The sequence below is a fragment of the Lissotriton vulgaris genome, chromosome 3_1 (genome assembly GCF_964263255.1).
Source record: "Lissotriton vulgaris chromosome 3_1, aLisVul1.2, whole genome shotgun sequence".
Classification (NCBI taxonomy): domain Eukaryota; kingdom Metazoa; phylum Chordata; class Amphibia; order Caudata; family Salamandridae; genus Lissotriton; species Lissotriton vulgaris.
In genome coordinates this window covers 253,620,959-253,642,581 of record NC_141689.1, presented here as the reverse complement: position 1 = coordinate 253,642,581, position 21,623 = coordinate 253,620,959, and the positions used below count along the sequence as shown (strand labels likewise).

Below are 21,623 nucleotides of genomic sequence, written 5' to 3'. Positions count from 1 at the left end.
CCTTTAAGTAACTTTCCAACCTACAGCATGAATCAATGGCTAAATCTGCATCTGTTGGAAACAGGGTTTGCAACTTTCCTTGTGACACACTTCTGCTAAATGTTGATGCTGTATTTTTGATCACATCCTGCATTATTTGTCCTCAAGTAAATTAATTGCTTAATGCATGTGTGAAAATGAAAAACAAATGTACTTTTTCTCAGTGGCGAGAAATGCAGGTAAACAGGAAGAACTTGCCCGTGACCGAGAACTCTTAGAGAAGGCTATTGAAGAGCACAAGCAGCTAGAACTGGAAAGAGCTTCACGGTAAGTGTCCCTGTTGTGAAATGAGCCTAGAAGAGAGTAAAGTATCACTCAGAAAAGACTAAAATATCACTCACCTGTTGAAATGTCATTTAATGTTGGTTTAACATTCTACATTAGATTATTATTGGAATTTCCCCATCACATACAGTGGTGATAAATTGTTCATGCTTGAAAAAATCACCCGTGTTTGGAATGCTTACAAGTACCCACAGAAATCTAACCAACTTCTACTTCACATTTTTTTAGATTAACTTTGTTTGTGTCCTTTGATCATTTTAACTCTCCAGTATCACATGCTTGGATCTTCAACCAAATCAGAGCCTAGACCCTGAAGCACTCTTCCCCTGCTGGGCCACCATACTGCGGATTTCAAACCGCACATCGTTTGTGAGAGAGTCTCCCTGAACCCTGCTCAATTTCTGGTCTTCAGTCACCTTTTGACCTTCTTTCCTTCTTCCAGCAGTGAGGCATTTGACCTTAAAACAACCCTTAGGTTCAATACTTCAATTTGTTTACCACAGCATCATGTTTGAGAGATCTAAAAAGAGGCTTTTCAGACACTCTTTTGGAAAGCAGAGGCTATTTTCTGAAGATCCCCATCAAATATTGCTTACATCCTCATCAAAAGCCTAAAGATTGTAAGCGTTGCAGAACCTTTTCTGATAAGACATTGAAAGATTGGGAGGCCAGACTAGTTCTTTGGCTCCAAAAGAAAAAGACTCAATCTGATTCACGATCTGTGGATATGAAAGTATTTCCTCAGTGGGGTTAAACGTGAAAATGAAGGCTCTACCTCATATGTCAAGTAGCCTAAGAAATCAAAATCTCTTAGTAAGGACTCTGAGTCTGAAAAATCTTTCAAAAAGGAAGACTTCAGTCCAACGACCTTTCTCAGAAAGTCTCCATCGTCTTTGTCAGTGCCTATTACCCCTCTGAAGGAGCTTTCATCTACAAAAATCAGCTTGTCGAGGGATCTGTCGTTGACAACTGCTATGTCGATGGGAGCATCGGCGACTGCAAAATCACCCTCTGTAGCAGTGATGGCGTTGGTAACCACAACGACAATGACCTGTTCTTGGTCGATGAAGAGAATGATGACAACCACTTCTTCGACTATCCGATCCCGGTAATGGTAATCTTTAAGTCTCCAGTGTCGAGGCCTACATCGCTTCCGAAGGTGATGCGTAGAATACAGACCCCTTCCTCATCGTCAGCGTCGTCAATGAGTCTGTCGGCGGCTCGAAAATTGGCTGTATTTATCTCAACAGAAGGGATTTCAGTGCCTGGATCAGACACGTCCTAGCATGGTGTCCCGACTGCCTCCAGTACATCATTTGGGGATGAGGGACCAGCTTACAGTCCCACACAACTTAATGTAAAATGTCAAGATACCGATGACAATGTCCCTGGTAGGGAGACTTTCATATATTTGGAAGGAACTTATTCTTTTCAAGACAGAAACCAGTCAGCGACTCAATGTTCCGACTCTTTCCAGGAGCACTACCGTTATGATAGGCTATATAAAGAACAACATGGTTCATGTTACAACACCATCTCAGTGCCTTTATCTTTGGTCACAGACTTACATGACTATTATAGCATTATAACACGCTGCTGAGGGCTATATCTGTTGTCAAAGGCCCGAGTTATAGGCCCAAGAGTAAGATCTTTTAACAACGGATATAGCCCAAGGCAGAAGGGCTATGAGGCTAGTAGAACTTCCCAACCACTGAGGGTAGAATGTTCTAAATTAAATTGAGAGAAACAGAAATACATACATTGGAATGTTAGCGGTCTGGACTTATACCAGCTACTATATTCCCGGAGCTGCTCTATTGTCTTCAGTGGAGCTCTCAGCAGTTCAATATTCTAATATAAAAGATTTCCTGAAGCAAATGCTCCAGTGCCACATACTCCGGGGCCCTCTGATGCACCCGGTGCAGCATCCCTTCCTAGTAGTCCTGTAGGTCTTCAATCACAAAAAGAAAAGCATTTATTGCCTCCAATACTATCAGGGATGACTACATTGAAAGTGACATGGATGATCAACCGAAGAAAGGAACTTCCTCAGGATCAATTACGCTCTGCTCAGGAGTGCGACAACTGTATCGCCCCTTCGTCTCCATAGCCATCACCACACCCGGCAAGCTCTCCTCAAGAGAATGTAGGAGGTTTACATGAACTCCTCGAACATGCTTCCAAGTGAGTTGACTTACCTCTGCCAGTAAAACAAGTGGAATGTTTTCTTTCATATTTTCAAGGACTCAGCGGGGAAATCAATTAGATCCATTCTCACTGTGGATTACATTTGGGAGAAATGGTTGAAAGTTATAAAAGCTCCAGCTTCTGTCTCAGTGGTCGTTCCTCGACTGGATAAGAAATATAAAGAGCCTGAAAATTCACCTACCTGTCTAATAAGACATCCTTGCTCTGACTCTGTTGTCATGCAGGCAGCCCACAGGCACTCCACGAACCCTTCCACACAGTGTTCAGCATCACGATACAAAGAAGGAAGATAGCTAAATAACATCTGCAAGAAAATGTTGGGCAGTGTCATCCATTTCCATTAGAATGTCTAATGCACTAGCCATCTCAGAGCGATATAATAGACAGATTTGGTCACACTCATTGACTTTTTACCATACAACAAAAAGAACGAGGCCAAAGAAATACTGCAAGAAGGTAAAAGAGCTTCTTCTTAAATTATTGAGGCAGCTATGGATATATTCTCCACAGCTTTCAGGCAAATGGAGGGTGCGGCTGTGCTGTGCCAGCAAGGATGGTTAAAGGAAGCATCCTTCTGCCTGGAAGTTCAGGCAAAAATTTTGGATATGCCTTTCGATGGCGAAAATCTATTTGGAAACCATGTCGATGATGCCCTACAATCTATTAAAATTAATACCGACACAGCAAGTTCTCTGGGGATGTTGCAGCAACAACGTTCTCAACCCTTTTATGGAGAAAGAGGGAGAGGCCAATTCAGAGCAAGAGCTTCCTTCCACTCTTATAGGTATCAACTCTAATCCCAGAAGGAATAAGCCTCAATACAAAGCTCAACAGCAGTACAGAGCCTCCTCAGCTTCCACCTATTCACTGCAGCTGACGCGTAGAGGGCCCTCAGTGGGAGGAAAAGCCCAGGAAGCGGCTAGATGGCTGTCACAATTTCCAGACACTAGTCAATTTGGAGTCTCATCAACAATACATAAGCTTACCCTTCTCCAAATTTTACGATCATTGGAAGAGAATCTCTTCAGACAAGTGGGTGTTAGACGTAATGCAACATGGTCACACTTTTGAATTTGTTCAAAAGCCTCGCGATCATCCTCTTTGCAAGAGGAGCCATCAACATTTTGTTCTGTTAAAGCAGGAAATATGTTAACTTATTTCCAAAGGTGCAATAGAGGAGGTTCTTTCTATGCATCTCAACAAGTGATTCTATTCAACCTACTTCCTAAATCCGGGGAATTACATGTCGTCTTTCTACCTCTTAGAAGTGTACTTCCACATCCCCATACATGTGAAACATTAGCAATTTCTGAGGTTCGAGGTGCCAGGGTGCCACTACAAATTCAAAGTACTTCACTTTAGGCTACGATTTGCTCCCAGGGGTTTCACAAAATGCATGGCCGCTTTAACAGCAATCTTTAGAACAAATGGTCAACAGGTATTTCCATACCCAGACATCTGGCTTGTCAAGGCACACACATTCTGCTCAGCAAGAAGATCTGTTTTGGCCTGTCTTTGGCTGTTCAAAAGTGTGGGTCTGAAGTTGAACTGAGAGGACTCCAAAGCTTATCCAATTATGGAGAGAATCAACGTATAATGGAAATAACAGCTTCTGTTTCAAGAAAAGAGTCCACTTCTGTTCGGACATTCAAGTCCGTGTTGGAAATGATGTCTTCTTGCATTGCAATCATTCCAAATTGTCATCTGTACATGACTCCACTGCAGGAGCAATTAGACGCACAATGGATAAAAATCCAAGGTACGTTCAAGGACATGGTCAATATTACCCCAACTATGAAACTAGCAATATCATGGTGGGAAAAAGGGAAATATCTCTCTGGGCCTATCATTCATATCAACACATCCTCAATTTGTGATGACAATGACGCTTCCTTTGAAGGTTTGGGAGCTCATCTTCAAGAACTGGAAATTCTTGGAGAATGGTCCTTTCGAGAGTTAAAAATGCACAGCAACCTTTTGGAGGTAAAGGCTGTTTTCCTAGGCCTACGATCCTTTTCCCCAGAATTCGCAATTCATAGATCTTAGTAAGGATGGACAGTACCACAACCATGTTCTATATCGCCAAGCAAGGAGGAACTATATTAAAGATACTGTCCTCTCAAGCCCATTAAATATGGAGATGGTTCCTTACCCACATCTCTTTACAAGTGGAGCACGTCCCGGGGTGGACAGCAAAAGGGCAGATTCTCTGAGCAGGACTGTGAAAAAGTGCCACAAATGGAAAAAGAACCAGGTCCAGTTACTTCAGGTCTTCAAACAGTGGAGTACCCCGAATCTGGATTTGTTCGCAACAAGAAATGCAAGATGTACACAAGCAGATTTCCTCAGAAAAGGTCTTCGGGGAAAGCATTTCTAATAGCCTGGACAGGAATGTTTCTTACGTTTTTCCACCTTTCCCTCTCATTCCCAAAGTTATTCTGAAAATAAAACCGAAACCGTGCTGCCTCATTCTGATAGCTCCAGTATGGGCAAGGCAATATTGGTAAATAGAACATCTTCTCCTATCAGTGTGCCCACAGATCCAATTAAAGCCTGTGGCGAATCTCATTTCAATTAACAAAGCTTATATTTTCCATCCTCAACTAAAGTTTCTCAATTTATCAGTCTTGCTCCTGATGACAATGAGTTTGGATTGCTGATCATTCCACAGGAATGAAAATCAATTCTTGAGCAATCACGTGCAATGGCCACAAGTAAATCCTACAGCGCAAAATGGAAAAGATTCTGCTATTGGGGTATCAATTAGGCACTCCAAAGACAAGTCCGTATGCACCTGTCTATGCCCGTTCATGCCCAAACGCGACCAGGGTCCCGGAATGATGGCCCATTTGCTCCAGGGAAGTTAGTGTATGCACCCGGTGCAGCATCCCTTCCTAGTAGTCCACAGCGCCTACTCTCTCTCCGTCCCAATAGCAGCCTGCCTTTCCTCTATTTAGTGTCAACAATGATAAATGTGCACAATGAAACTTTAAAACTGTGACTGGGGAACCAATCAATTTGATACCTGGCATTAGCCCAAAAGTTACCTATGGAAGACAGGCGCGGGTCAATATCAGTGCTTTAGTCTTAACTATGGCTCCAAAGGGAAATCTTTGATTATCTTACTGACCATAACCCAGATACCCTCGTCCTAACTCAAACATGGCTTAACCAAGCTTTGGTTCAGGACATAATTGCTGCCCTGCCCAATGCGTACAGCATGATCACCCTTGCTCGTCAGGGCAGGACAGGGGGAGGGAGATGGAATTACAATCAATTTCAAATCAAAATATCACTGCAGAATGAGGAATCTGGAGACTAATGTCTCTGAGAGTCTTTTGTTCTCCCTTTCAATATAAAACTACGTTGCTTTGTCAGGAGCAGTAATGTATCATCCCCCAAACTACTGGGTAATTGGTGTACCCAGATCTTAGAGATCCTCTCACCATATATCCTGAAATACGACAATTTCACAATAGAAGGTCATCTCAACATTTACCTTGATTGTAAGGAATGTATCAGAGCCCCAACATTCATAGAGAATATCCAAGCCTTAGACATTAAGCTCATTATAAAGGGCCTACACTTAAGGTGGGTCATTTGCTCGCCCCCCAGTTCTCAAATTTGAAGGGCATTCATTCTAACTCCCCAATTTCCCTAGTGTGTTCTGACCACTTGGCAGTACCATTTTCCTTTAATACCCCATCCTCACATAGCAACCATAAAGATCATGACATATCCACAACCGTGAGGAAATGGTCTAAAATCGATATGTCAGCCTTGAATCTAAAGACTAGTGGCCCAACAATGAGCCATGAAGTGGAGGCGGACTTGCCCACCATTGAGAATTGGCTCTGATTGATGCTGTTCTTCCTGTGAGTCAAGTCAGGCATCACCTAATACTCCCTTCAGCACCATCGTTTAACGAGGCACTGTGAAGAAAAGAGGAAATGCAAACACCTAGAAAGAACTTGAAGAAAATCATATGCAGAAAGGGATAAAACAGTCTATTAACAGGCGCCAAAGGACCATCATAAAAACTGCTGTACCTCTAGCGCATTGTTTTTTGCAGACAAAATCATTAAAGCTCAAAATAGCTTGAAAACCCTCTTTCAAGTTGTGAATGTGTATTTGTATTTGTATTTTGTATGGGGTATTTCTAAAGCGCTAACTGTCGCTCCGAAAGGAGCATCCTGGCGCTGAACACGTGTGCAAACCAAATGTTAAGATCTAAATGGCAGCCACTACAAAACCATCTGGCAGACTAAAGATCCACGTTTTTAAATGCTTCCTGAAGGCGTTTTCCTGTAGAAGGAGTCTGAGGTTCATGGGCATGGCGTTCCAGACCTTAGAGGCAGTACTGTAAAAGTCTTTCCTCCTTTGGTCTTAGGCTTGAATCTAGGGATATTAATTAGATTACCTCCAGACGACCTCAGGCATCTCAGGAGATCATAACGAGTCAAACATCTCGTAAGATATCTCGGGCCTGTCTTATTAAGGGATCTAAAGGCGGTTAGCAAGATCTTAAACAGAATCCTTTTATGTAAGGGTAGCCAGTGAAGGGTCTGAAGCTCAGCGGAGGCAGAAGATCTTGTAGATGATTTAAGAACTAGTCTAGCTGCCGCATGTTGCAAACTCTGTAATTTTTTTTGCGTAGCTTTTTTGACTCAGGCCGTTGCAATAATCTAATCGCGATAATATCAGAGCCACAGCAACCGACTTTCTAGAGTCCGTAGGCAAGAAGTCAAAAAACTTCTTAAGAGACTTAGGGCCAGATGTAGGTAGCCCTTTACCGATCGGAAACGGCCGAAAATACCGATTTTCGGCCGTTTCCGATCGGTAAAGGGCTAGGGAGATGTAGGTGCACATATTCGGTAATTTTACCGAATCGTTAATATTACCGAATCGGTAAATTTACCGATTCGGTAATATTTAACGAATCGGTATAATTATTACCGATTCGGTAATATTTACCGATTCGGTAAAATTACCGATTATGCTATGTGGGTAGCCAATTTTACATTGGCAAATGGCTTACAGAATCGGTATTTTACCATGGAATACAAATCCATGGTAAAATACCGATTCCTGTGTACATGCACATCTGTGCATGTACACATGTGCCATGTGACAGACAGACGTGTCCTTAGGGCATGTCTGTGTGCCACATTGCACACATGCCCGTTTTGGGGGTGCTAGAGGGTGTCAAAGTGACACCCCCTGCACCCTTGACAAAATCGGTATTTACCGAATCGTTGAATACCGATTCGGTATTTGAATTGAATCCTATGGGCTTCAAAGGCCCATAGGATTCAATAGCAAATACCGATTCGGTATTTACCGAATCGGTAAATACCGAATTTTAAGGATTCGGAAAAGAATCCAGATGTTGGGACCTACATCCCATTTACCGATTTTGAAATACCGAATCGGTAAAATTCGGTATTTCAAAATCGGTAAATGGGATTTACCTACATCGGGCCCTTAATGATGCTAAAACAGCTTCCTGACGTATTTCTTACATGTTGGTCAAAGGAAAGAGAGGAGTCAAAAAGGACCCCTAGATTTCTTGCAGTTTCTACGAGTGGGGCGGAGCAGGTGACTCTTCAGGCCACCAGTCCTTTGGACAAAAAGAGGCCTCCTTACCCAAGAGTAAAATCTCGGTTTTGTTGGCATTACATCTTAAGTGGTTATTGGCCATCCAGCGGAAAACATCTGTCAAACAGATCTTAAAATTTTGTTCCGCATTGGTGGAATTTTTATCCAGAGAGCCCACAAGTTGGGTGTCATCGGTATATGATGTTACAAGTATGCCGTATGACTTTATCAGTGCAATAAGAGGGACCATATAAACATTGGACAGTAAAGGGCTTAAAACCGAGCACTGCGGAACCCCAGATGAGACCTTTTTTTCGTTGGAAAGAAAAGGGCCCAAAGAGACCATTTGGGATCTATTGGCCAAAAAGGATACTATCCAAGCCAGGGCAACGTCTGGTATACCTATACCTATCAGTCTATCAATCAGGATTTCATGAGAGATGGTGTCAAATGCTGCCGTGAGGTCCAGCAAAATCAAGACAGCCTTTCTCCCATCATCCTGCAAAAATTCGATATAATCAGTAAGCTCAATGAGCGCAGTTTCGGTCGAGTGTCTAGGTCGGAAACCTGACTGTTGTGGGTGTAAAATGTTATGAGTATCTACAAAGTCCTTTAATTCTTGATACACTATCTGCTCTGTTATTTTACCTAAGACTGGGAGGAGCAATATTGGACGAAGATTTGACAAGTCGGTGGTGGGTTTATTGTGTTTCTTCATTAACGGCTTGACGATCCCTTTTTTCCATTCCCGAGGTACAACCCCTGAGCCTAATGACACGTTAACAATAGCATTAATAGAGGGGTTAACTGCATCAATTAACTGATGGAGTATCTGAGGAGGGCACGAGTCAGAGGGTGCTCCTGACTTACAGGCCAAGATGACTTCCCTGGTTTGAAGAAGGGAGGCCGGTTGGAAGGCACTCAAGATGTGAGTCATATTGTCCCCCCTCCCCGGATGACTAGAGGGAGAAATAGGGGAAAGGCCAGGAAAATCCCTCTGAATGACCACAATCTTCTCCTCAAAAAAGTCAGCGATTTGATTGCAGAAAGCTGCAGAAGGCGGAATTTTCGGCTGGAGAGCTTTAGGATGCGTAAAGGATTTAACTATAGAAAAGACCATTTTCTGCTTTTGCTGAGCCTCATTGATGGCCTTGATGTAGTATTCCCTTTTGGCCAGTTTAATGCTGGCCAGGTAGGATTTTCTTTGTTGAACATAGGCATTTTGGCTGGTTGGTCATAGGATTTCCTCCATTTTTAGGTCTTGCCTCTCAATGCGCATGCGCATTGAGCGGAGCGAGACTATAGGGGCTTAAACAGAGGTTTACCTAGCTGGCGATTTGATGCTGTGCCCGTGCGCTTTTAGGTCAATGCGCAAGCGCATTGACTTAAAATGCGCGTGCACAGCATCAAATCGCCAGCCATCTGTTCCACAGCAGCTCTTTCCCGCTCCGCCGCACAAGCTTCCCCTCAGCCGCACTCCTCCCACACCTTTGAAGTGAAGCTTTGCTTCACTTCAAAGGCCCCTGCTGCTTCACACTATTCACGGCCGCCAGGCCGTGTCTCTCCCTCATCGCTGCTCTCCCCGCTCCGCCCCCTGCTTTGGCCGTGTCGCATTTCTCCTCCCCCCTCCCCACAGCAATGCCCTCCGTCTTGTTTCAAGCAATGTGTTTCCATGTTGTACCCGACCGACTCTACAAATTGGGCTCAACGTGACTGTTCAAAGTATACATTTTTTTCTGTCGTGCTGTTCTTTCATAATGCCGAAATGGACGATATGCAATCCGACCCTCCTGGTTCCTAACCGGGCTACGCATCCAAGTTTTTAGAAGTTCACGGTGGTTGTGGCCAAGTAGATGAATGAACAACTTGTCTAGCAACTCTGAGCTGTTCTTGGATTTGACTCCGCAATGTTAGTAAACTACGCTGGGGTAAAAAATCAACCAGTGATAACATTCAGTATGTGTCCGTGATCCCGCCTACGTTTAAGCGCTATACTTGCCCAACTTCGGTTTGATTAATCTTGTGACCGTTAACACCAGTCTGCTCTGCTAAGAACTTGCTGTGCTTTGACACAACTTGCTCATTCTTTACTCTTTTGTAGCGTGTTTTGTGACAGCGTTCTTGGGGATCGTACCCAGTAGCTGCTGTTTGCACAAAGATCTCTCCAGCGGAAACGCAACCCGCTAATGCATCTTAATTGCTCTTAATAATGTGTAGCTCTCCTACGCTACAAGTGGGGTGTTTGAAACTTTGGGAAAGTTACACTGAATTACATGAAACTTAACTCCGTCATTGAACGCTCTATTTTAGCATAAAGTGCAATTTTTGACACAAGGGCACATTTCCCACTGAAAAAAAAGCGCAAAAACACAAGTACCATAAGCAACAGCTGCTTGCATTCTGACCGTTCACATTGGTGCAGGGAGCTCCGTGTCAAAGCTTGCCGCAAACGACATAGAATTCCATGACGTAATGATATCATTTTGGGAATCTCCTGTCACAAGCATAATGTGAAAAGCCTGAAACTACATGAATAACATTGCATTATTTTAATTTCGCCGGAGCATAGTTTTCATTGCAAGAGTGATAAATGTGTATAGAAGCTGCCACTCAGTTGAGGACAAGGTCTGGAAGCTGTGCGGGAGAGTAATACTGTGCAGGCCAGGGCTAAGCTATAGGCCGCCGTCTGTGTAATCTCCAGCCATCGCCATCTGTTCCCCCTCCCCAGCCGCCAGCACCACCCCTCTCTCTCCCCGCACACAGCCTTACTCGCATTTCTCCTCCCCCTCCCCAGCCGCCACCACCTCCCCTCTCTCTCTCCCTGCACACAATTATCCCGCACGATGCTCCTACCCACATGCTAGTCGGTTGCTGCACATTTAATTTAACCATCAGGAATACATCTTGCCCACACACACAATCCCACAAACACACAACCCCACACACACACACAACCCCCAAAACGCACAACCCCACTCACCCACCACATACCCACCCCACCCCCACACACACACCCCACCCCCACACACACACACCCCACCCCCACACACACACACCCCACCCCCACACACACACACCTCACCCCCCCCACACACACCCCACACGCACCCACACACCCACACCCCCACCCACACACACCCACCAACAACATCACTATGCGCTACCATAGCATCACTGAACGCCACAGCATTACTCGCCACCACAACAACTGGCACTTCTTGGGTTGCCTTGTCCTACAGCTAAATTCGAACTGTTCTGAACTAGAGTCTCATAATTTTCACAATTTTGCAGTAAAACGATCAAAGAGGTACTAACTTAATTTCAACATCATTATTGATGTGCAGTTTATCTGGTCTTCCTCAGTACTTCGTACATCTCTCTAGAGATGTGGCATAACGACCAGAGCTGCCATCTAAGTCACGTAAATACAAAACATGTTGCATTACAAATGCTATAGGTGTCACATTCGCCAAAGTTATAACTATTGTCATTGTAAATGACAAAGCTATCAATTTAGCTATTTTAAAAATCAACACTAAAATAAAATATTTGTCATTTACAAGACCAATAGCTCCAACTTTTCTAATGCGAGACCTATTGCATTTCCAATGCTTGTTCTACATAGTAGGTGACTTTCTGCCAGCGCCTGCGAAAACCATGGGGCATTCCGTTTTGGCCTTATACCCTTATATTGGCGTACTTTAGGCGGGGCACATTCTATGATAACTTGATGCATCCAGGAGTGAAAACTTCTAGAATCATGGGTCGCATCTCCCGACAGACTGGGAGCTTGCAACTGACGTGAAGAGTTCACCTTTATAGGCTCAGCCACCTTCTTCCAATTTATATCAGTAGTCAACTGCTGATTGACCCTGGGTGTTTTTATCAGACCTGAGAGACAGATATTAAACGGGATCAGGCTGTGGTCTGTCCAGATTTGTGGGATCGGGCTAAGAGTAGATAATGCTGGGAAATTAGAACAAACACCGTCCAATGTATGACCTGCGGAATGGGTAGAAAGCTCAACAAATTGGTGCAACCCAAAAATGTCCAAAGTCTGGTAGAAGTTAGTGGATTGTGCATCATTTTAGGATTCCAACTGGAGATTGAAATCCCCCATGAGAGTGAAATGAGGGTAACGCACAGGAGCTGTCCTAGACATTCTCCTATTGAATCAAGAAATGGAGTGGCGTTACCTGGAGGACGATAGACCAAACCTCCTGAGAATGAAGCAGATGCATTCAGCATAATCAAGAAACCTATTCCCTCTGCCCCTTTAAGAGGACCTAAGTTGAATGTGTGGCATTTGAGGGTACTTCTGATGATTAAAGCAACCCCTCCCCCTCTTCCATTCTGTCTAACCTGCCTAAAAATAGTAAAGCCCGTTGGAAGAGCAATTGCCAGATCTGGATTGCTGGCGCCTTTGAGCCAAGTCTCGGTCACAAAAAGGAAGTCCAGGTCAAGATCAAGAATCAAATCCCTGATGTCCTGACTATGGCAACATATGGACCAGGCATTAATCAATCCGCCCTTAAATTTACAAGCGCCTGACCTCGTGGAGACTGCACATGGCAAAGACTCTGAGAGCCCTGGGGTGGTCCATTTACAGGTTATACATGAGAAAGGGCCCCATATCAACTCCATAGAAGGACAGTTGGAGCATTTACCAGTGTCCTTATACATTAAAAGATCTTTCCCATTGTACGTACAAGTTAATGGGATAGGAATAGGATTTAATTGATCAGGATTAGATTGGATTTGACCAGCATGTCCTGCGCCTGTCGCAGACTTGGTGCAGACGGGCTTTCCTTTGGCGTCCTCAGCATTGTCCACGTCACAGACGACGATTTCATATTCAACGGCTTTTAAACCTGTATCCTCGATGATAAAAATTAAGAAATCATCGTCGACGTCCAAGCCAGCATCAACGCTTCGATCGCCGGCGAGCGCGTCAATGAAGAATGTTCCGTCGACTTCTACTCCGTCGATGACGAAGGCTCCGCCGCTGCCGACACAGTCGACGAGGGCTCCGTCGACGACGACAACACCGTCGACGACGGCTCAGTCGACGGGAGCTTCGTCGACGTTACCTTCAATTGTGTCAGTTAATGCTTCCCCGTCGACGACTACACCGATGATGGGCTCGTCACGACACCAGAGTCCAAAGTAGAAAGTGAGTATGTCCATCTTAAAATTACAAAATGCACGTTGACACCTGCCCTGACTTCTACTAGCCGGGTCCAGCCATTACCTCCGACTCACCTTTTGGAAGAGGAGGAAGACTCAGATGATGGCAGTATGTTCGGAACAGCTACAAGTCCTTCTGAACTGCATGTCAAGTACCATGACAATTTGGACTATGACGAGCAAGAACCAGAAAACCAGACATACTATCCTGACGCCAGCCATCCTTCCCAACCTCCCGTGGTTTGTCTTCCTGCGTCTTTGGTTTCTAACCTCCAATTTTTGATTACTGACTACAAGCAGAGATTTGCTACTTCTGCTACGTCTCCTGCTCCAGTTGTCTGTCCGCCGCAAAGGCCACAGCCTCCAGCTCTACCTCCACAGTCTGTGCCTGTCACACTACCACCTCCACCTTCCACGGATGATGATGAGGAGGATGATCAACAAGTGGAAGGAGAATTCCATGATTCCCAATCGACTCATGATAAGTGGGATGATTATGTTATCCCGTGTCCAGCGTCCCCGGTGCCTACTCAAGCTGGTTCGCCACCTGAGGATATCAGGTGTTTTCATAATGTCTTGGAAAGGGCTGCACAACGTTTCCCGATTCCTAAGCCTTCTCACCAGCAGGATTGTTTCCTTTATGACTTTAAGGAATCTTTTAAGAAGTCTCTTAGATCTGTGCCCATTATAGACTACATCTGGGATCAGGGTGTTAAAAAAATGCACAATCCATCTTCGGTTCCCCCAGTGTTAACTCAGCTAGACAAAAAATACAGAGCTCTGGACACCGCTCCAGCCTGCCGTACCGGACATCCCAGGCCTGATTATGTCATCATTCAGGCTGCTCAGCGGAAATCTAAAAACCCTTCTGCCCCACTGTCCGCTCCTCCAGACAAGGAAGGCAGACGACTTGACAATATTGGGAAACGTTTTTCCTCCTTGTCTGCATTAACAGTGAGTGCGTCTAATTCCTTAGCGTTACTACGGCGCTATAACAGGCGCATTTTCCGGACGGAAGTCCAGACAAAAATTCTGGACAAGCCCTGGTCAGCTTCTTTTTGGCACGCATATTTATGAAGCTCTTCAGGGCATAAAAAAGGATTCCGACGCAGCTAGGGCTTTGGGTACCCTTCAATTTAAGAACTCTCCTTTTGGTGGTTTAAGGGGTAGAGGTCACCCTTTCACCGTAGTAGACTACCAACACTATCGGTCTTCTTATTCTTCCTCCAACCAACAATATCGACCACAATACCAACAACGTCAACCACAGAAATCCTCTTACACTAAGACCTCTTTTCAAGGAAAGGGAGGATGACAGAAGGACGCTGCTCGGCGGCAATGACTTTTCTCTACTGCCAGCCTCCATTTCCTCTCCACCCTCCAAAATAGGAGGAAGGATTTCCCATTTCTTACACAATTGGAAACAAATAACAATGGACCGTTGGGTTCTTCAACTGATACAATTTGGACATTCACTGGAGTTCATTCAAATTCCTCCCCAGACCCCTCTTTGACCTATGATTCACAAAAATCTACGCCTTTTACCCCTGGAACTTTCACTAATGCTCCAGAAGGGAGCTATAGAAAAGGTTCCTCTTCGTCAACGGGAGAAGGGGTTTTACTCCCGTTTTTTCCTGGTGCGCAAAAAGGAGAAGAAATGGAGACCAATCCTAGACTTGAGAGGTCTCAACAAGTTCTTAAGGAAACAGTTGTTTTGCATGGTTACCATCCAAGAAGTGCTGCAACTTCTCAACGCAAATGACTACATGGTGTCTTTGGATCGTCAAGATGCCTATTTCCCATATCCCTATCCACAGGAATCACAAAAAGTTTTTGAGGTTTGACAGGGCAGGCACATATTACCAATTCCGAGTCCTCCCTTTCGGACTCAAGTTCGCTCCATGCATTTTTACGAAATACCTTTCTCCAGTGGCTGCATACCTCAGGCAACAACACCACCAGGTCTTTCCCTATCTCGACGACTAGCTCGTCAAGGCACCTTCTCTAGACAGCGCAACCAGGTCTTCCAACGCCTGTCTACAGCTTTTCAGTCGCCTGGGACTCACTCTCAATCAGGACAAGTCTGTCCTCCAACCTTCTCAGCGGATTTCCTTCCTGGGTGCTACTCTCGACACAACCCAGAAGAAAGCTTTCCCGTCACAAGAGCGACAGAACAAACTACTTCCTTTGGCAAACCGCATAAAATCCAAGAAGTCCCTATCAGTACAACTCTTAAAATCCCTTTTCGGAATGATGTCGTCCTGTATTCTGCTAGTTCCTTACTGTAGCCTCCACATGCGCCCTCTCCAAGAAGCATTGTCGGCTCAATGGATTCAATTAGAAGAATCCTTCGACAATGTCATCCAGGTGACCCCTCAGATGGTCACTGCTCTGCAGTGGCGGACTCATCCTCAAAATATTTCTCAAGGCCTGCCCTTCTTTCTCCAAGCTTCTCCACAAATCATCACAACAGATGCGTCCCTGGAGGGTTGGGGAGCTTTCCTGCAAGAGCTCCGAATCAGCTTCACATAAACCTCCTCGAGCTGCAAGCTGTCTATCTGGCTCTCCTGGCATTCCTTCCCAGGATCAAAGGTTCTCTAGTGCTTGTCCGGATGGACAATACTACGACAATGCACTACCTGAACAAGCAGGGTGGTACTCGTTCACTAACACTTTCTCATGAATCTCAAAAGATCTGGAACTAGCTGCTTCTCCACAACATTTCCCTTCGAGCGGAATATTTTCCAGAAACAGACAACATACTGGCTGATTCACTAAGCAGGCAACAAAGAACATGTCACAAATAGGAACTGAACCAGCGGACTGTCGACCGCATTTTTTCCCAATGGGGAACCCCTCTCTTGGACCTATTTTCTACCTAGCTGAACGCCAAATGCCAAATCTTTGCAAGCTGGCATCCCCAACGAGGATCTCTAGGCTCTCATGTTTGATCGCATGGTTCAACGTCTTTGCATACGCCTTTCCACTGATTCCCCTAATTCCCAGGGTCCTCAGGAAGTTGAAGGCAGAACCCTCCACGCTAATCCTGATAGCTCCTGCGTGGCCGTGACAGCATTGGTTCACGGAGCCCCATCTTCCCACACTGGAACCGCCGATCTCTTTGAAACCATTTCCCTCTCTCCTCACTATGATCCTGGAACAAGTCCAACATCTGGATCCAGCATCTCTCAAATGATCGGCTTGGCTCCTGAGTTCCGAGAGTTCCATGGCCTAGACATTCCTCTGGACTGCAGGTCAGTTCTGGCTCGTACTCGAGCCGACAGTACTACTAAAACATATTCCTTAAAATGGAAGTGGTTCTGCATCTGGTGTAAGTCGGCAAACATACACCCTCTTTCGTCTTCTCCAGAACAAATATTGCCTTACCTTCTCCATTTGGCGAATTCAGGTCTTGCTCACGCCTCTATTAAAGTTCACCTGGCAGCTATATCCCGTTTCAGGAGATCTTCTGCAGGTCCTTCTCTTTGGTCTAGTAAACTGATTAAACAATTTCTCAAAGTCCTATTCAGGACTTTTCCTCCCGTCAAATCTCTGCCTCCCTCTTGGCAACTCAACAAAGTTCTTGCTCAGCTTATGAAACACCCTTTTGAGCCGATCCACAGAGCTGATCTTAAATACCTTTCTTGGAAGACAGCACTCCTTCTAGCCCTTAGCTCTGCAAGACTAGCAAGTGAGCTTCAGGCATTTTCAGTTCAAGACCCTTTTCTTCAGTTCAAACATGACTGGGTTGTACTGCGAACTAATCCTAAGTTTATGCCCAAAGTCCCGTCAGACTTTCACCTCAATGATCATACAAATCAACAGAAGAGTGACTAAATAAGCCAAAAATAGAAAAGGGAACAGAGAAAGGGCAGTAAAATCATGAGGTGACGAGATTACTACCAACTAGGCCAGAGTATTAGACCCAAATGAAATATACTACAGTGGGTTAGGCATACACTGTAATGATAAGGTGAGATGGTACAATGAATAGCTTTGCCTTTCACTCTTACCATCACTGAATACAACTTTTCAAATCATATTCTATAAACCTAGCCGGTTAACAGTTATGAATGCCAGCTTTTCCTGTTCCAGATGTCCTACTGATCGTATGGTCTTTACATACATTTGCATTAATTATGAATTTTCTTGGCGACATTGTACATTACAAATGAGATAATTGTTAAATAATTATTCCCCCCAAAATTTTTTGTCACTCGGATTGTTTGCGATGATATGGTGTTCTATCGATTTTTTTCAATTGAAGTTTATGAAGAACACTTCACACGCATAAGTAAATTATATTAGAGACTCTTGTCTCGTGTTTACATAACCTTATGCTAAAATACGATGTCGGATTGACAAAGTTTTTCGTGTAAGAGAGAGAGGCATTATATCTATACACAACTTCAATATAGCTTGGCCCCTTTAAGACTGTAGAACGGAACAGCAGTCACGTGATCGCGATCAACGCCGGTCACGTACTGACAAAAACAACACCCTTCCCGCGGTCTCCTGGTATTCAGCCCGTGGATGTGGACCCGTCAGGTTCACAGGAGGGCAGTCGCCGGGACACAAGTAAGTTAAAACAACAGTGTGGATTTATTTTATTTCCACAGCGTGTGTTGCTCGTTTGGTCTCGGGCGTCTGCCATTGATATACATTCCTTTTGAGAGAGACCCGAAGCAGACGATTTCACGTTTGCCTGACCTGGTCTTTTATCCTTATCTAGATGCTCCTGGCGTGAAGAATTCCCCCTGCCACGAGCCTAAGAGGCGTCTCTCATTTCTCGCACGAGTAGGTGTGATCCCTTAAAGGTTTCCCTTTTATTGTTTCTGGAGGTGTATTTTATATACTTAATTATTAATTTCCAACGGGCACTGATTTAATCTTGATATTTGGAATCCCTCTTGGCCTATTAATCGGAATAGAAAGTTTACGCCAAAGGAGGTTGATATCCTGCAGAGCACTGTATGGCTAATAACGCTGCGAAGTTGATATGGTGTACTTTGACATTTTTGACGTATATAAATGTCACGCTAGCTTAATGATTTTAATTACTATACAAATGTGTTTGAAGCATAAATTAAGTGAAGTCACTCTTTCACACTGGGTAAGAGGGTTTTTTTATTTTTATTATTGTGTGCACTTATATAGTAATCTACATTGCAACTTATGCATAGCTAAATTGGGAAATGTTTCTCAGTGTTTTTTTCCCCTTGTGTTTTGTGTATTGTAGATACTGCATCGTTCACAAAGTGCAGGGAATACATGAAGAAGTTCCTATGCACCAATTACATACAAGTTTGTAATTATTGTGTTTATCCCGCCTTATTCACTAGTGACGCCTTAGCGTGCGTTACCGATTAGGTGAGGTCTATCTTGGTCCTGATGAATGCTGAGCTGAATTCTGGCTCTATATAGCAGAAACATGTCGACCTTTTTTGTATGTTTATTTGTATAGGACATTCTGGTTCAAACTAATTTAACCTCTTTTATGTCCGCCTTTCACTACTGTTTTTAATGGAGTCAGAGCTACCCCTTTATTAAAAGGGTTTGGGGAGTAGCCCGTGCTCCTTTTAACCTACTTTTCCATCACTGTTGGAGACAATCTTTCCAAATAAGAACCCAATGAAGACAACTGGCAACCGACCTTCAGTTGGTGCCTGAGGGTTCTTTTTCTACACTGTGCATGCCTAACCCACTGTAATACTGTTCATTTGGGTCTAATACTCTGGCCTAGTTGGTAGTAATCTCGTCACCTCATGATTTTACTGCCCTTTCTCTGTTCCCTTTTCTATTTTTGGCTTATTTAGTCACTCTTCAGTTGATTTGTATGAGTATTTCCAAGGGGTATAAGAGTGTCTTCCTGACCCTTTCTCTCTTGTTGTTTCATAAGATATTTTACCTCAATCAGCCTATAGTCTTATGGACCTTTTTTCCAAATCCTCAAACACCGGCAAAAAGAGCTCTGCACTATCTGGACCTTAAACGCTGCCTTAAATTCTACCTTGACAGGACAAAGTCGTTCCACAAATCCAACCAACTCTTTGTGGCTTACAATCGACCTAGGAAAGGTCTTCCACTTACTAAACAAAGTATCTCTTGGTGGATCTCTGGAGCTATTACTTTCTGTCATCAGCAAGGGGGTCAACCCTTGCGTTCCAAGGTTAGAGCCCATTCCACCAGGGCAGTTGCTACCTCCATTGCACTCTTTGCAGGTGTGCCTATCACAGACATTTACAGAGCGGCAACATGGAAGACGCCGCATACATTTACCAAGAATTACTGCTTGGATACGGAACTCATGAAGGATGCTGCAGTGGGACAGGCGGTGCTACGTCATCTATTTCGCACATTTCTTTATTGTGTTCTTTAATGGTTTCTTTGATTGCAGTTTGGTACTTTCTATGTTTCACATTGATATGTTATTATCTGGTGAATTTGTATATGCTTTACCATCCGAAATGTGCTTATCATTGCTTACTACTCTGATTCAGGCATGTGAGTCTATAAAAGATACCCAAATACTGGATAAGAAATGCGTTACTTACTTGTAACTGCAGTTATCCAGTATTGGTATATTTGATAGATTCAAATGTAACCCACTCACCTCCCCTGGAAGGGCTCACCTAGTTCTCTCAGTGATATACCTACTTAGCACTGTACTTAGAAAATCTGAGGGACTGGAGCTCCTTCCAGGAAAGTTCCAGAGGGTGGTGATAGCTGATTAGTTCTTTTCTAGAGTTTGGTCCTTTTTACAAAAGGACATGGATATGTTACTAATGTAAGGCTCCTGGCCTATTACTCTATATATCTAATGAGACATTACTTTATTTATGTACCGGGGACTCCCATCCAGACGAAAGGGAATGATTCAGGCATGTGAATCTATGAAAGATACCAATACTGGATAACTGCAGTTACAAGTAAGTAACACATTTTATTTAGAAAGTCCAAACAGCCTCTTACATCTTTTGCTCCACCTAGAAAGGGCTACACATTGTCAACGAGTTGTTGGGTTTCTGGAGCAATTACTGTTTGCCACAACAAAGTAAGAAGGCCTCTGCCGACAAATGTTTTGGCACATTCTACGAAGAAAGAGGCTGTGTCACAGCCCTGTTTGCTGGAGTGTCACTACCGGACATTTGCAGAGCAGCAATATGGACTAATGTTGATACATTCACCAAGCATTATTGTTTGGACTCGTTGGGGAAGGCTGATGCCGCTGTTAGACAGGCAGTATTACAGTGACTTTTTCAATAAGGTACAGAAATGTTGTTATTGCCTACACATCAGATTTTACAATGCTTTTATATATGTTTGATATATTTACTAGTTTGAATTTTTCTCTTGACAGTTCACCTCTTACATTATGTTTATTTCTTTATATGAGAGTGGCATCCCTTTTTTCTATGGTGTTTCTTACTAGTCCGATTCAAGAATGTGAATCTATAAAAGGTTCAATACTGGAGAAAGTTACTTACCTGTACACTGTGGTTCTCCAATCTTGATATCTTTCATACATTCACATTCGACCTTCTCCTTGATATCTTTCATACATTCACTCCCACTTCTCCTTAGGGCTCACTGCTCTATATACCTCACATATTAGTCCATTTAACACTCAAACCTGAAAGCTGTATGCTTGCTCTGCAGATGGAGAGTGCTTCAGGGTCTGGGCTCTGATTGGTTGAAGTTTGGTTCTAGTAAAACAATGTGAATTGGTTAACAATGTCACTTGGTTTCCCTGTGGCTGTTAATATGTATGTATGTGTAGCCCCATTGTTATTACCGTGGGACTCCTACTATGTTGATGGTGAAGATTCAATCATGTGAATCTATGAAAGATATCGATACTTGTTATCACAGTTTTTAACACAATCAGTGCCTGCATTAATTGCAATAATAAAAAAAAGAATGTTAATATTTTGTTGTTACATGCCTTACTGTATTGCTGGAAGAATTTTGTGAGAGTGGGTGCCGCTATCAATGTTACATCAATGAAGTCATAGGGATTGTGAAATATACAGGTGTCACAAAAAGAATACATTTTTCAAATGAGCCGCTCACAGTAAGGGTGTAATATGTAGCTGGTGGTGCAGTTTGGAGCATTCTATTGCAAATATATAACTAAAGCATGGTGTGGTAGTCCACTGTCAATTCAATTCAATTCAAGTTAGCTTTATTTCGGTTTTGAGTTTAAAACCATAAAAGCAGCAAAAAGAAATACATACATGTATATAAAAATCAACAGTTCATTACAATTTTGAAAACGGATATTTAAAGCAAACTAAAACTAATCT

General features: G+C 43.6%; 1 protein-coding gene across 1 annotated transcript in view; it reads left to right on the top strand.

Annotated features, from left to right (window-relative positions):
* Positions 1–21,623, top strand: part of CFAP53 (cilia and flagella associated protein 53) — a 135,153-nt gene that overhangs the window by 105,264 nt on the left and 8,266 nt on the right. The window contains exon 7 of the mRNA XM_086960378.1: positions 204–306. Coding sequence (XP_086816504.1) covers positions 204–306 — 103 coding nt within the window. The remainder of the gene's footprint in view (positions 1–203; positions 307–21,623) is intronic.